The sequence below is a fragment of the Thunnus maccoyii genome, chromosome 20 (genome assembly GCF_910596095.1).
Source record: "Thunnus maccoyii chromosome 20, fThuMac1.1, whole genome shotgun sequence".
Classification (NCBI taxonomy): domain Eukaryota; kingdom Metazoa; phylum Chordata; class Actinopteri; order Scombriformes; family Scombridae; genus Thunnus; species Thunnus maccoyii.
The window spans coordinates 8,700,155-8,714,731 of record NC_056552.1 but is presented as its reverse complement, the minus strand read 5'-3'; the positions used below and the strand labels follow the sequence as shown (position 1 = coordinate 8,714,731).

The 14,577-nt window shown below is 39.8% G+C and overlaps 1 protein-coding gene across 1 annotated transcript in view; it reads right to left on the bottom strand.

Moving 5' to 3' along the window:
* Positions 1 to 14,577, bottom strand: part of ttyh2 (tweety family member 2) — a 60,648-nt gene that overhangs the window by 25,302 nt on the left and 20,769 nt on the right. Inside the window, exon 3 of the mRNA XM_042398288.1 lies at positions 9,643 to 9,754. Coding sequence (XP_042254222.1) covers positions 9,643 to 9,754 — 112 coding nt within the window. The remainder of the gene's footprint in view (positions 1 to 9,642; positions 9,755 to 14,577) is intronic.

Below are 14,577 nucleotides of genomic sequence, written 5' to 3'. Positions count from 1 at the left end.
TGAGAATAATGAATTTGGAAATTTAAGGCCACCAGGTTGAATCGTGAATGGACAAAAAACTTTTCCTTCTTTTCCTTCCAGTACAAATATTATTTACCTGGAAACTAAAACTCTTAAATGTCTTACTAAATAGGTGTTAACTGTTTTAGTGGTCTTGCCATAAGCTCCAAGAAATGTCATCAGCAATTGTTCAGTTTCTTTTACATTCATTTTATTATCTTTGTTTCCTGGTTCAAACACACAGTTGTGAATTGTTTCATTCCAGAGTGTGAGAAAAATCTCTAAATATAAACCAGCCAGTCAACCGCTGCACCTGTGGAGCTGTGAACGAGTCCTGAGGAAACAGCTTTGTGTTTGTGTCTCTCCAAGCCTCTTTTTACAGGCTGTAATTATACAATGTGGTCTTAAGGCAAGTAATCATAATTACTGTCAAAGTTGTTCAGTTTACTGTACAGTATGTGTTTTGTTGTACACAGTAAGAAGCCCTTTTCAGCATGTGTGACCTCCCAAAAGTGGTCTAGATATCCCTATAGCTAATTAACAAATGTTAGCATGCTAGTGTGTTAAACTAAGATTGTGCACCGATACACATTATACCTGCTAAACATGCTAATCAGCATGCTAGCATTGTCAGTTAGTGAGCATATTAGCATGCTGATGTTAGCGTTTAGCTCAAAGCACTGCTGTGCCTAAGGATAGCCTCACAGAGCTGCTAGCATGACTGTAGGCTCTTGTTAATTGAGAATTCATTCATTCAAAACTCAACCTATCATCTAATTAACCTTTCATGAGGCATAATAAATAAGTGACAGTTAGTTGGTGATTGAGTACCATTCTGAACAGTAAGGAACATGTTTTGCAAAGCTGCCAGCAGTATAACATACCAGTTTGAGGAGATGATAATGTTTTTATATCCAACACCTTTCTACTAAAATAATGATGTACTGACAGACTTTTCTAACTGCTGAGCACAGCACAGAATGCTGATCATGTGTGTGGGCACCTTTGGTCAACTTTTGTGCCTGAGAAAGTTTCACAAAATAAGTGACCAAAGGTGAGAATAGCCTAAACATGAGGCTGGTCTGCGCTGCCAATCAACTGCAGAGGACATGGAGGGGTCACTGAGGGAGAACTGGAGAGCGGATGCTAGTGAGGAGGTTCATTCTGAGTAAACAGTTCAGCTTGGAAAACAGCCAAAACTAGAAAGCCCAGAGGTGAAACAGTGAGTTTGACAGTGCTGGAATTTTGTATTGCATGATACTGTTGTTTGTCAGACACATCAGATGTTTATCTACCTGACCAAACACACACAAGAAAAAGTTATATGTGTGGAATCAAGCATCTCCTGTACAGGCGCTACGCATTACCTTGGGTTTAATGACACCATGCTTTGCTTGAAGGGAGATGTTGTTTACAGGGAAATGGCATTCACAGAGACATCCCGCTGTTCGATAATTAAAAAGGGTAATAAATGCTCTCATTCACTCTGGGTACTTGGCATTCACAGGAGAGACAACTCATATTGTTGCTATGTTTGTCAGGGATGGAGTTTGCTGGAGCGGGAGGTGAGGTTGAGCGGAAGTAATTAGTTGGGTTTACATTCAATGCGTAGCCCACACTAGACGGTCTATGGGAAAACTGGGAGAAGGAAGGAGAACAGATTAAAAAAAGAGGGAAAAAAGAGAAAAGCTTGACATGATTGCGTTTTGTCTGCTACACTTTCAAAAATACTGTATGATTTCACAAGCTGGCCTATTCATTGTAGAGCTCAATCTTAAAGGACTATTTTTCTTTCAACAAGTGAAAAACACCGAAGATATTTTCACCCACAAATGAAGTTATTTCAAAAATGTCTTAAATTAAGTATTATTTTTGCTGTTCGAGTGAAATAATTTGCCTTATAATGTCTTGTGACAATACAGACAAAAATCCCACATACAAGAGGAACAAAAGTCAAACAGAGTGGAATTTTAAAAAGTTTTTAAAGATAAATTAAAGGTATACAACACATTAAATCTGAACAACTTTTAAGCTTATTTAGTAACTCTTATTTAGGTTGTCTTTTTCTTTGTGCATGTATTTATTCTCTGTTTTTCTTTTCTATTACTTATGTGCAAAAATTACATATTACAGTAGCGTATAGCAAGAATATGGTCAAACACGTAGTGTATGTGTTTGGATATGAACAATTTATATTCAATTTATATTTATATTCAATATCCTAAGTGATCAAATCATTTATATTTTATATTTAAAGCCACTATGTGTGAAATTTGAAAAAGTTCCCTCTGGCACTCCCAGAATGAGATTGACTCATTTATCACAAATCAATTCAGGAAGATTTAATGGTTTTAAGGATTACATAAAAATCCTACACATAGTGGCTTTAACGTTTTAAATGACATAAATGAACCATTTCGGAAGCAGCCACTGAAAGTCACGGACACATACACAAGCTTGTGGCGCTCTGTAGTTTGTTATCTGATCACTCATCCTCCTCAGACTGAGCAGATGAAATCACAGATGAGAAATGAAGCATGTATCTGATCCTTGCCTCCTGTGTGAGAATCTTATCTAAAACGCCCAGGGAGACAGCCAATCCAGCTAATCTCTTCTTCGTCTTGGTCTGATCCTCACCGTGTAAGTGATCCGCACCGATCAAGAAGATATGATTTTTAGTCCCAGTCTTCTCGGGTCTTTATCTCAGTCTTATGTTTTGAGGGCATGGCAAAGCATTCTCTGCCTCACAACTTTCTAAACCGACAATTTGCTGCAGAGTGTGTTTGACGCAAAGCTATTTAACTGTGGGAATTCCATTTCTACAAGTCATAGGGTAAACAACAAACAAAACAACACAAGGAACCATGACAAATGACATAACTGTGACAAATGACAAGTGGCTTTGGGCTGAACAAATGACAATGTGCTGTCAAATATCAAATGTAGATTCTTGCTTGAGGAAAAGGAAAGTAAATATATCAATGAGCATTATGTAAAGGTTCTGGTTTCCATGAGCTCGTATTTGTTTTGAAGACCCTAGGCAGTGTTGGGAGGGGTTGTATGGTCATGTAGTCTCACATCCTTTTCCTTTCCTCATTGGTTGTACTATCAAATGATAAAATCAGATCACTCTTACGCAGAAAACCTTGATTTTTATGTATTCCATTATTCTCATGGGCTTAAAATCAATCTCATGCCCGTTCGGGAAATGTGTATGCTCATTTCAAGGAACTAAATACTTGCACTATAAATGGAAAACTATTACTACTGTATTATTACTAAATAATAAATTATATCAGGCAATTTATTTTCATCTGAGATTTATAGCAGGATCAGGACTCCCTGTTGAATTGCTTGTACGTGTCGTGCCCCCAACATTGCAATACTGACTCCCAGGCTCTAAAGAAAATGAATCCCACTTCCTTCAAAGGATTCAATCTCCAAGTTTAAGCCTGTTGGGGCTGGTACCCAACCCTAGAGAAAGTGATGCTTCAAAGATGACTCTGGGAGCACGAAACAGAGAAAGGCTGCAGAGCAGCATTTTTAATTTAAGACACAAACCTCCCAGAGAGTGTCCGCTGAGTTGAAACAGACGACTGCTTGGCAAAGTTTGTTTTTATGTTGTTTTTTTTAAAGGTTTAGGGACTTGTTCCAGATGAAGACTGACAAAGACTTAATTCTGCTTCATGAATTTTATGCTATGTTCCAAGTTTTTCTTTTTACTAACTTGTGTGTCATCAATGGGGCTTTATTTGGGATCTGAAAATAGAAATGACCAATGAATTCCACACAGTTATTGTTATTCTGGACTTATTCTGGACTTATTTTAGCTGCTGAGCATCCAGAGTCATTTGAACTATATATTCTATGCTCTTACTCATAATTACTTGAGAAACTGGGGCCAATGAGCATATAAAACAAAGGCTAAGATATGAAATTATACCATTTTTCCTGCTCTAAATCATTGTCTCTACTTGATAGTGCAGAGACTTTCTTCAATTAAAATTGAATGTGGGAGCTAGAGCGTGAAATGGAACATGGGTCTGAAGTGCCTTAGCAGCTCGGTCACCCCAAAGATAGAGACCATCTCCACCGCTGGGTAACGAAGCTCAGCAGAACATCTCTTTAAAAATATATTCTTTCCTGCCTCCTTTTTTCCCCTCTCAGATACTTGATGACCACAGAGCTTTTAAAAAGCTGTCCTGCAGAAGGACTTACAGGCGTTTATGGGCTTGTTGATGACACACTGAGCAGGTATTAAATCATGGCTTTTGGAAAAGCAATGGCCCATGCAGCAAAGATTGTTGACCAAAGGAAAGAAGCAGGTTTGCAATATGATATACAACCAGATGAGAGCAATTCAGCAGAGACTTCAACTATCTGAATGTCTGTAGTTTAGTTTTTGAGAGAGCAAGAGTTCACACAAGGGTTAAGTGGAGCGGAAAGTGGTTTGGCCACAGAGACAACCTCTGGCCAAGCATCTGTACTTTCAGTTCAACTTTACAAGGCTGCCCATCCAGCCATATGAGAGTAAGGAAGTCAGCAAAACTGTCCATTAGTCATATCTCAAATGGACACAGGGATGGCAGTTGTTTGTGGGAGTATTTCTCGTAAACAACTGAGGAAAAGATTCTGTCTCTTCTCCTGAAACTGAACAGATTTCTATCTTTTATCACCAGACTCCTAAACCAACACCAATTGTGTGGTAGAGGAGAGATGATGGTGCCCTGGCCTGCTCTCTGTATTCTAGCTCCACTCTTGTGGAGTCACATCTATTCATTTAGCAGTTTTACATTGCTTATCCTAGTCTGGTTTATGGTGGCAGCAAGGTAGCCCAGATGTCATTTTCCACTGCCACATCCTCTAGCTCTCTCTGGGGGATCCCAAGCTGTTGCATTTCCCAAAGGACACGCAACATAGTCATCTGCTCCAGTTACAATTTCTTCACTATATTAAAAAACATAAAATGGCAAATTGGCTCTTGTCAGACATAGAAGAATCTAATGCCTAAAGGTATTCCAAGACGAGATTGGATATGTAATCCCTTCAGTGTAAGCGAGTGGGTCTTCTCCAGTTGCTGGTGCCAAGAGACCAAGAGACATCTTAATCAGATGCCTCATCCACCTCAATACAAAAGAACAGTAGTTCTCCTTTCAAGCTACCAGGATGTTCAGGAGAGTCCCCAGTGGTAACCCCAAACACCCTGTAAAGGAAACTCATTTCAGCCATTCGTATCCACAGTCTCATTCTTTTGGTCACCAAGCTTGTGAGCGTGTGAGAGCTGGAACATAAATCGACAAAACTTCTGAAAAAAACCCTGAATCTTTACATCCACTCTAAATAATTGTTCAACCTCTCCCCCAAGACTGTGACAAAAAGCCCTCACCAGTTTTTATACTCATAATCCTCCCCGCATATTATGAATGGCTTATTATTTTGTATTATTACAAAAAGCGTATTATGAGAATGGTGTGGAAATATGCATGCTTGTAATTATGTAGTGGGATAACTTCCAAATTGTGTTTGAGCTCTGGCCAAATGCTCAGTGACTGACCCAGACATCGACCACGCTCACTGGCTGCCAAAACCTCTCACAACACCCATCTCCTAACAATAGAGTTATTCTTAGTGTGGCTACACACTTCAAATGTCACATCAGTCCCATTACAGCATAGATAAAGCATCCCTGTTGGCCGCTCTCCAGATTTAACAGCCTTGTTTTTTGTGTGTTTTTTAATGTTTTTTTTTTGCATTTCTACTTGTGTCTCCAAATTACACAGCTCTCAGTCTGCAAGTGCTTTGTTTAATTCACATTCTCACTAAGAGAGAAGGTGTGTGTTCATAGACACATCATAAGCATATATTCCAGACTGTAACTAATCAAGGTCTCAACAGTAGCTGAGAATAAAAGCATCTACAAATAATGACTAACTTCCTTCCTTTCCCCTCTTACAAACTGAGTCTTTAGAAGCTAACTCACTTCTAAACTCTCTCAGAGCCCGGCTAAAAGGCATTTGTGTGGGCCAGAGGGCAGTGAGGACTTCATTGTCAATGAGTTCAATACCGATTTCAATCCCGACTCTGCCAATCAGATGGGCTAGCATTGCTCCTTGTTCTTCCCCATCAAAGGCCTTTGTCTCCTCGGCTCATGGTTGATTAGGTGGGGGGAGACTGGGAACTGTGTGTGGCACACTGAGCTCTTTGTCCTGCTCAAGAACTAGACTCCTTAACAGTCTATAGCTGCATGCAATGAACTCACTCAGGCACACATGCACAGGCGTGCATGTGAGAAAACTCACATGCATGAGATGCTAAAATAAAGGCCACCATGTCCAATTATGTGTTTGCATGAGTTCACAGATCTCAAAGGAGCACGCTGACAAGCTGCCAGACGAGCTACAGTATATGTTAATGATCTCTCTCCTCTTGCTAATGTGACTTTGAGAAATGAACTTGAAAACTACTTCACAAGATTAATAGGCGAGACAATCAGTGAACAATTCATACAATCTAGAAATGACAAAGAGATGTATCTATTCCACTGTATTAAAGGGGACATGTCATGTTTTTTGTGATTTCCTGTTATTCATATACTGTTATGATGTTGGATGTAAACATGGTCCAAGGTCCGAAACTTTAGGTGAACATATGTGAAAGTGCTCCCTACAAGTCTAAAGCCATGATGACGCTTTGTTTTCAAAATTATCTCTACTTCCTCCTTGTGATGACATCAGATTGCTTCATGCATGCCCACAAACAGCCATCTGTTATGCAGACTTTGTTGCTAAGGTTATTGCAAAGGTTGTTCCATGGGTTGTTTGCATCGTTCACTCATATTTTGGATCAGATTTCCACTCAAACTTGCACAGATGTATTTGAGAAGTTGACGTTTTGAGTATAGAAAAGTGAAGTGAATTCCTACTACTACTGTCCACAGAGCATGAGCACTGGAGACTTCCGCTAGCCGAGCCGGCTAACTTCCGGTTGGCTCTCCACTAACTTGAATGGGGATAAAATCATTTAATCGTGTGGCTCCTCTAGACTTTCCAAATATTATCAGACCAAATGGATCAAATTCTGATAATAAATTGAGTAATTTTGTGGGAATTGTGACGATGAAAAAAAGTTATTCAGCATTTTACAGCCGCTCCTTTTCCCATGATTTTGTGTGGGAAAGATGCTTTTTGAGCCAATGTGCATCACGTGATGGACCCTGAAGTTGTAATTTACATGGTTTGGCCATTATGTCAAATCTGGCTTCCAGTCCGGCGCACTTTCTCGGGCTTGGTTTACCTAGCCTCCTAAGTCACTGGAAGTCTGCTACGGGGCGGCTAACCAATAAAAACAGAGTGGGCTCATTGGGATTGCGGCCTTAGAGAGACAGGACCTAAAATGGCCTGTTTCACATAGAGACTGAACTGAAGGGCTGCATAAAGGGCCAGTATAAGATAAATAAGTTAGATTTTTTTTTTCAACTGTAAATCATGCAAAGATATTCCAGTAGAGCCCCACAATAAAAAATATGACCATAAAATGTACCTGACACCTTCGCTTTAAGGTAATACAAGCTTAACATGTGGTTATATTGATGAAATGGATCAAATCAAAAAAGCTTAGATGTTTATAGTTTGTGTCAGCAGGTTAATCCCAACTGACAGTCTACAGCAGCGCTACTGATCTTCCAACATCAGTAGTCACAGGGTTCTTACTGGTTTCCAGTTTAAATTATTTATAAAGTGCATCAATCGGAGCCAGACAGCTCTAACAGCTACTCTCCGTTAAAATCTAGGACCGTTTTTCCTCATCATCAGTGTAAACCTTTAAGAAATCCTCACTTAGTGCTGTAGTGAGTGAGTGAGTGAGTGAGGTTTGGGCTCTATACCCTCTCAGCAAAGTGTTTATTACTGAGGCCATGTTGAGTCACCGCGCTGAGTGGCTCAGATACCACCACATTAATATCCATTAACACAGATGGAGACTTAATCCCTACTCTTCGACAGCCAGTCACCCAGGGTCTCTGCCTGCTCTGACATCGTCGCAGTATCATGCAGGACATCTGCTGGTCACACACACCGGGACAACAACACACAGCTAATGTACAATACCAGTCTAAGTTTGGACACACCTTCTCATTCCCTTGAATAAGGAAGTATGTCCAGACTTTTGACCAGTACTGTATATGAACACTGCATTGGAAAAATACATATTATTACATTGTTGGGTATAAACCGGTTTTGACAGCCCTTCTCACAGAATTATGACACATAAGTTTCCTATTTTTGTGTTCTTATGCTCAAAACTCCAACTACCAGAGTTGTTTTCATGTATAAAATGTTGAGTTATTACAACGTGCATAAAAAGGTTCTTTTATTTTAGTTTCAGTCAAACAGTAATGTAGATGACAATTGGCTACATTAGCTCTCTAGATGTGATGTGAATATTTAAAGTATTTTTGCACACCTAGTTTGCGAGGTTGTCGTAATTCCAGGTTGCTAGCTGGCTCTGGCTAGCCTACGTCATAATGAATTTAACACTTACACAATGGAAAAAGATTCTACACACTCTCTCTGTGCTCTTGTGTGAAGTGTTCAAGGTGCGATCAACTTTATTCAGTCCCTACCTACTAAGCTAACTGTAGCTAGCCTACAGTCAGCGAGTCAGTTATCTACCAAGCTAACTGTAGCTAGCCTACAGTCAGCGAGGTAGGGATAGACTGAACAAAGTTGAATCCACACACTGTTGCTTCAACTCTCGTCTGCAGATATCAGACTTGTCTTCTGTTGAAACACAAACAGCAGGAGCAGATGATCTTGCTGCATCTTAGTTGAAGTATCTGGTACTGATAGAAATCCTAAAAATATGATATTTCAATCATGTTTTAAGGGATGTCCTACATTCTTCAGGAAAAAGAAATCATACCCAAGCTAAAAAAAAGATGATTTTTGTCCACAAAAAAGTTTTTTTTCAAAAACAATGGTAGGAAAAAAAACAACCCAGAAAGCAAAATATCCACAGTTTTAATTTCTCAAAGTTTGACTCTCAACTGAGAAGATAAAACTGCCTTGTCATAAGTGCAAAATTTGCCACAGCGAGCTACATTTAGGTGTCTGTGTGATCAGTGTCTCTAGGATGGAAGGAAAGTGAGGCAGATAAAAATAGAAAAGTATCACGCACAAGCACTGAGCTAAAGTGAGCACAAAAAAGACACAGGACGATTCTTTGTTTCTGCTGAGGCCACAGCAACTGGGAGAAGGTGGAGCAGGGAGAGTGTGTGTGTGTGTGTGTGTGTGTATATGTGTGTTGTCTGTCTGGGAGGAAAGAGTTTCTGCGTGGAGAGGCTGTCAATTTGTGTGTAGCGGTAAAAAGCCATAAAAAGACTGTAAAAACATCTAAAGGTAAACTAAATTGAGTCCCCTGGGCTTTCCTCTTCTCTTGGGTGTTTGTGTCTGTGTATGTGTTTGAAGCTGTATATATATATACTCAAGTCAGTTGGTTTTTACAAACTAAAAACATGATGCCACTTAATTTATACACGGACATTGTGAGGTATATATGTGTTTATGTGTATGAGACGTTTAACAAAGTCATTTAACGATGTCTCATCATGTGACACTAATGTGAGGAGCACTGTGTTTTACCTACCAGACTGTCCACACCGCCCAGCGTATGATTGGCGTTGTACAGGGAGTAGGTCAACTGGTACACGCCGTCATTGGTCTCGCTGTTGCCATAGAAACCCACACCCACTGCAACGCTGCAGAGAGAAAAGGCATATAAAGGGACAGGTAAGGCTTTGATAAATTAATGAGGGGAGCAGAGTACAACTGATTGGAGTGTAAATCCTGTATGTTTGAGACGATGTCCTTTTCAGTCGCCGTTTCAGTCAGAGTTTGCTCATTGATTAAGTCAAGAAAATAACGTGCGAAAAACTAAAAATAGGAATGTCGTTTCTGTTCTAAAATACTGAACCATCCTGTGGTAGAGATATACCTACAAGAGAGAACAAAAATCAGCACCTACACAGTATTTCATGTCTTCTTTTTCACATTAGCATTTTGGCATTATCACAAAGTGGGTTCATCAATTTCTCCACCTCAACCCTGGCTTTTGGAAAAAAACAAGAAAAAGCAAACGTACAGTAATGAGGCTCTTTGGGACGATCCCTGTAAGGAGATAAAAGTGTTATAGGGTATATTATGTCCACTCAAACAGCATGAATGACATGCATTCACTGGAAAGGCAGCAGGAGTTGCTGTGTGTGTCTTGGGGGGATATCTTGGGAGATTTCACACACAATTAAGATTGCGGGAGAGATAATATCAGATTCATTCAGAAGTTGTTTTGTTTGTTGCTTTTTCCTGCTAAAGTCTGTGCTTCCTCCATGAAAAAAGGTTTTTGTGCTGCACATTTAACCAAAATGTCCAGCCTTATGTCCTGACTTGTTTCTTTTACTTACTGTACAATATGATAATTTAGTTAATTGAAACTGTAATCTGTGAGCAGCAAACAGAACAAAATGGTTTATTACAGCAGGAAAAAACAAAAACAAATATGCAGTACATATAGAGAACTGAAACCATTTGGATTTCTGTGTTCATTTATGTAAACATAACTCTTTGAACCAGAAATCTGACAATACAGGGTTTTGGAATGTGAATGCATAATTTGAAAACACTTTTGCATATTCAGTCATCCAAGGATTTCATTTGATGAGCAAGAGAAGCAGCACAAACAAAATACCCGGCATCATAAACCTACGCTCTTAAGTAGTCTCTCTGAGCGTCTGCACTGTGGCACTGTGCTGCCATAATATGGGATTTAAAAGCAGCTACACAATCTCTTTCTCGACATAAACCCCACAAGAAGAACATAATGCCTCACAACATACTCTGAAGACTTGACGACAATGATGTTACATTTAAAAGTTGAGGTCAGAGGTCACAGTTTTTTTATAGCAAAACCTGAAATAAAGATCATCTCTGCTAATATCAGAGGAAATTATTACTCTTTTTATGAGAGAAAACGTTGATCTTCGGGAGAAACAAGTTGCTAAATGACACAGCAACTACTATAATTAGTGACGCTTTTGTTTAGACCACCACCTACTAACTCAATTCATCACAAGATGAGAAGCAAGCAGCATCTGTCAGACTCTGTCAGTACAATCCAATACAGCAGCTAGTCATACTGTCACGAAGCATTTAACGATCATTGGAATCTCTGGTTTGAGGTGCTGTTGAATTATATTACATTATATTGAAAAGTGTGCCTAATAAACTCACTTGCACTGCTGTCACTGACTACATTATCTTATAACCAAGTAAAGTTAAGTTTATTTGTAGAGCACAGTATCATACAGAAGCAATTCAAAATGCAATTGATAAAACGGTAAAAAAAGTAAAAAACTGGTTTGGACATAGATACAGGCACACATTACACACACACACACACACGCAGGCAAACAAACCTACTTAAAAGCTAAACAAAACAATGTCTTCAGTTATTGTAAGCCGGCAGACTGTCCCATACTTAAGGAGCAGAAGCACTAAATGCTCTGCGCCTGATTTGGAATTAGAAAGCTGTCCTGGGGCCTGAGAGATCTGCCTGGTTGATAAAATGGAAGCATGTCTGATGTACAGTATATTCAGGAGCCGGGCCGTTTAGTGCTTTATAGGCCAGAAGCAAAAAAAAAAAAAAAAGATTCTATAATTGAAGGTAGCCAGTGAAGCTGTTTAGAAATTGGAGTGACATGGTCAAACTTTTTAGTTCTATACGGGCAGCCGCATTTTGAATAGGCTGGAGTCTGAATCTGCCTGAGAGATGATTTTTTTTTTTCAGATAACCAGTCAGTTGATATAAAACAGGGAGGAATAAAGCTCTCTGGGACCAATTTCCCTCTCTAGAGTTGAGCAGATACAGTATATGGCCGATTGACTTGATTATTTATTACAGATCAATATTTTATAACCTCATTAATTCTACATGGTTTTATGAGTATGGGCGCCTCTTCTCTTACTTATCTAATAAACCATAAAACATCGATATAGCTTTCTCTGATCTGTTACTGTAATCACTGCATCCGCCCATAGCTCAGTTTGATAAACCACCACTGTCTCATCCCAAAACGAGTCCCCGGTGACGGCCAGGGGCAGGTCAGGTCAGAGCTAAAGGGAAGGCAAGCTGAGGTAAGCCTGACTGAGACGTGAGCAGTCTCCTTAACCTCCCGGCTCCCCTGGACTCCTCCCTTATGGTCCGGATAATAAACATTAAGCAGAAAAGAGAGACTATAAATCCACAGTCAACGGCGCAACAATGGAATCGCTGAAGTCTGGCAGAGCTAGCTGTGCGGCAGTGTGGCGCTCGGAGCTGAATGCAGGTGAAGCGGAACAACAGGGGCTATTTTCCTAATTAGTAGAACAAGGACAGAGTCTCATTAACTGACCCCCTGCAGGTAAAGCTCCCACTCTGCAGGTTTTAACACAACCCTCAGGGAGAGGCATGGAGATGTTTTAAAGACAGAGCAGACATGAATAAATAAAAGCCTCAGTTTGGAAAGAGAAATAAGGAAGACGTGGAGAGACAGGAAGTGACAGATATAGACAGACTAAAAGAGACAGACTGACAGTGATGGAGGCAGGAATCGAATACTGTATACAGGCAGACGGAGAGTTTACAATAAATAATGTGACGCAAGAGCAGAGCGCAAGACAATGGGACAAACAGAACAAGACAGTTCCGTCTTGCTTCATGCACCCACAGTTATAATAATACACAAATAATGACACATACTGCTACATTTTATTTGTTGGATGTGTGTGTTTTTTTTTTTTGTTCCCCCAAAAAAAGACATCACCTGCAAAAGAAAACATACAACGGGAGTTGCTCTTCTTTCATCTCTGTGTGTCTAAACAGATCCTCTAATGCCACAGACGCAGAAAAATGTATTGGGTAATAGCCGGGAGAAAGTTGCGCTTCTTTGAACCATGCAAATATTTTAAGGGTAGAATCTTATGAATATAAGGGAACTGGGAGGACAGAGAGACATTTGCAGAGGAAGAGAAAAAAGAAGGAGGAATATTTCGTTCTTTTTCTATCCTTCTTTCGCTCTCTCTGTCTTCCCGGCCCCTTTAGTGCTGCTCCTTAAAATATCTATGGTCTAATTCAAAGAGAAAGAATATTATAGATTTGACTAGGCATGCACTGAGCAGAAGTCCAAACTGTCATGTTGATAAATGACAAAATAGATAAAAGACAGTGAGGGGAATTCAGAAAAAGGAACCAAAAGCTTCAGCCTGCAGCAGAGAAAAAAAAAAGGCCTTGGCTACTATGAATAGACTGTGTGAATATTTGAGATTTGCACCAAAGTGGCAGCAATGACTCTCTTGAGACGACAAATATAAATAGATGATTTTATATTTCACTCTGCCCTCCTGAAGTCAGCAAACAAGCCACCCCCAAAAATCCCCTTAATATGCTGTAGGCCTGTAATATAAAACACAAATAGCTCCTCTCTAAATGTTTCATGCACATGTCTCTATTTTCAGAGCTTGAACATTTCCAAAATAGCCAATTTAAGACCCGAGATGCAGTAAAAAACAAAGTTATAAATCGGTTACTGAAAATAGATGACACCAAAAAGTGAACAAGGGCTTTAAAGCACTACCGCTGGCACGCTGATAGTTAGGTATTCTGTTACAAGCTGCTCGTGTGCCAAATAAATTCTGTATCAGATCCAATGGAGCATATACACAGATGTCATGTAAACAGACAGTTTATCTCTCTTCCTTTCTCATATTCTTCCTGCTTCTCACTTCCGCGCTATGATTGTCAGCAGACACAATATACAAAACAGATTAACAAATACAACAGAATTTTTGTGGCAACATCCTTTGATGATCCATTTTTGCCTGACAACCATTCATCGCAACCAGTATTAGGTAAACTGACAGGAGATATTTAAGATGTCTTTAACATCATGTTGCAATAGAGGTCACTGTTAACAACTTGCTGTACATCCAAGACTTCCTAAAGAAACAGAAGCGTCATTGTGCTCAAAATCCAACCTGGATAAAACTATCAGTGGCTTTGTAAGAGTCCAGATGTCCTCAGCATGAGCAGCTCAGTCAGTTACACTACAGTATAATTACACAGCTAATCTGTTACACCACAAGCAGAGCTACAACCACATCCACTGAGTGACATCTGCTCTGGCCTCACCAGTGTTAATTAGAATGGACATCACTGCATATCAGCTCCAGCCACTGTCAAACATAATTAGAGTGGAGGACGGCACGGCTTTAAGCAGAAACAGAAGGAAGAGGGGAGGATGAACAAGGATGAGCATAGAGGGAAAGGAAGCAAAATGAAAAGAGGACCTAGAGAAGAGAAAGGGGGAAGCAACATAAGGGTGAAAAGAGGTGAAGGAGCCGGACTGAAGAGATTAAAACGAAGCAGGTTTTCCTCTTCCCAAATCCAATGTGAAATCCACCGGGCAATTCGCATCCATCCTCTGGCATATCAAGTAGATTGACATAATCAAAGTTGGGAATCAGATGAAGGAGAGTTGATTTCCCACAG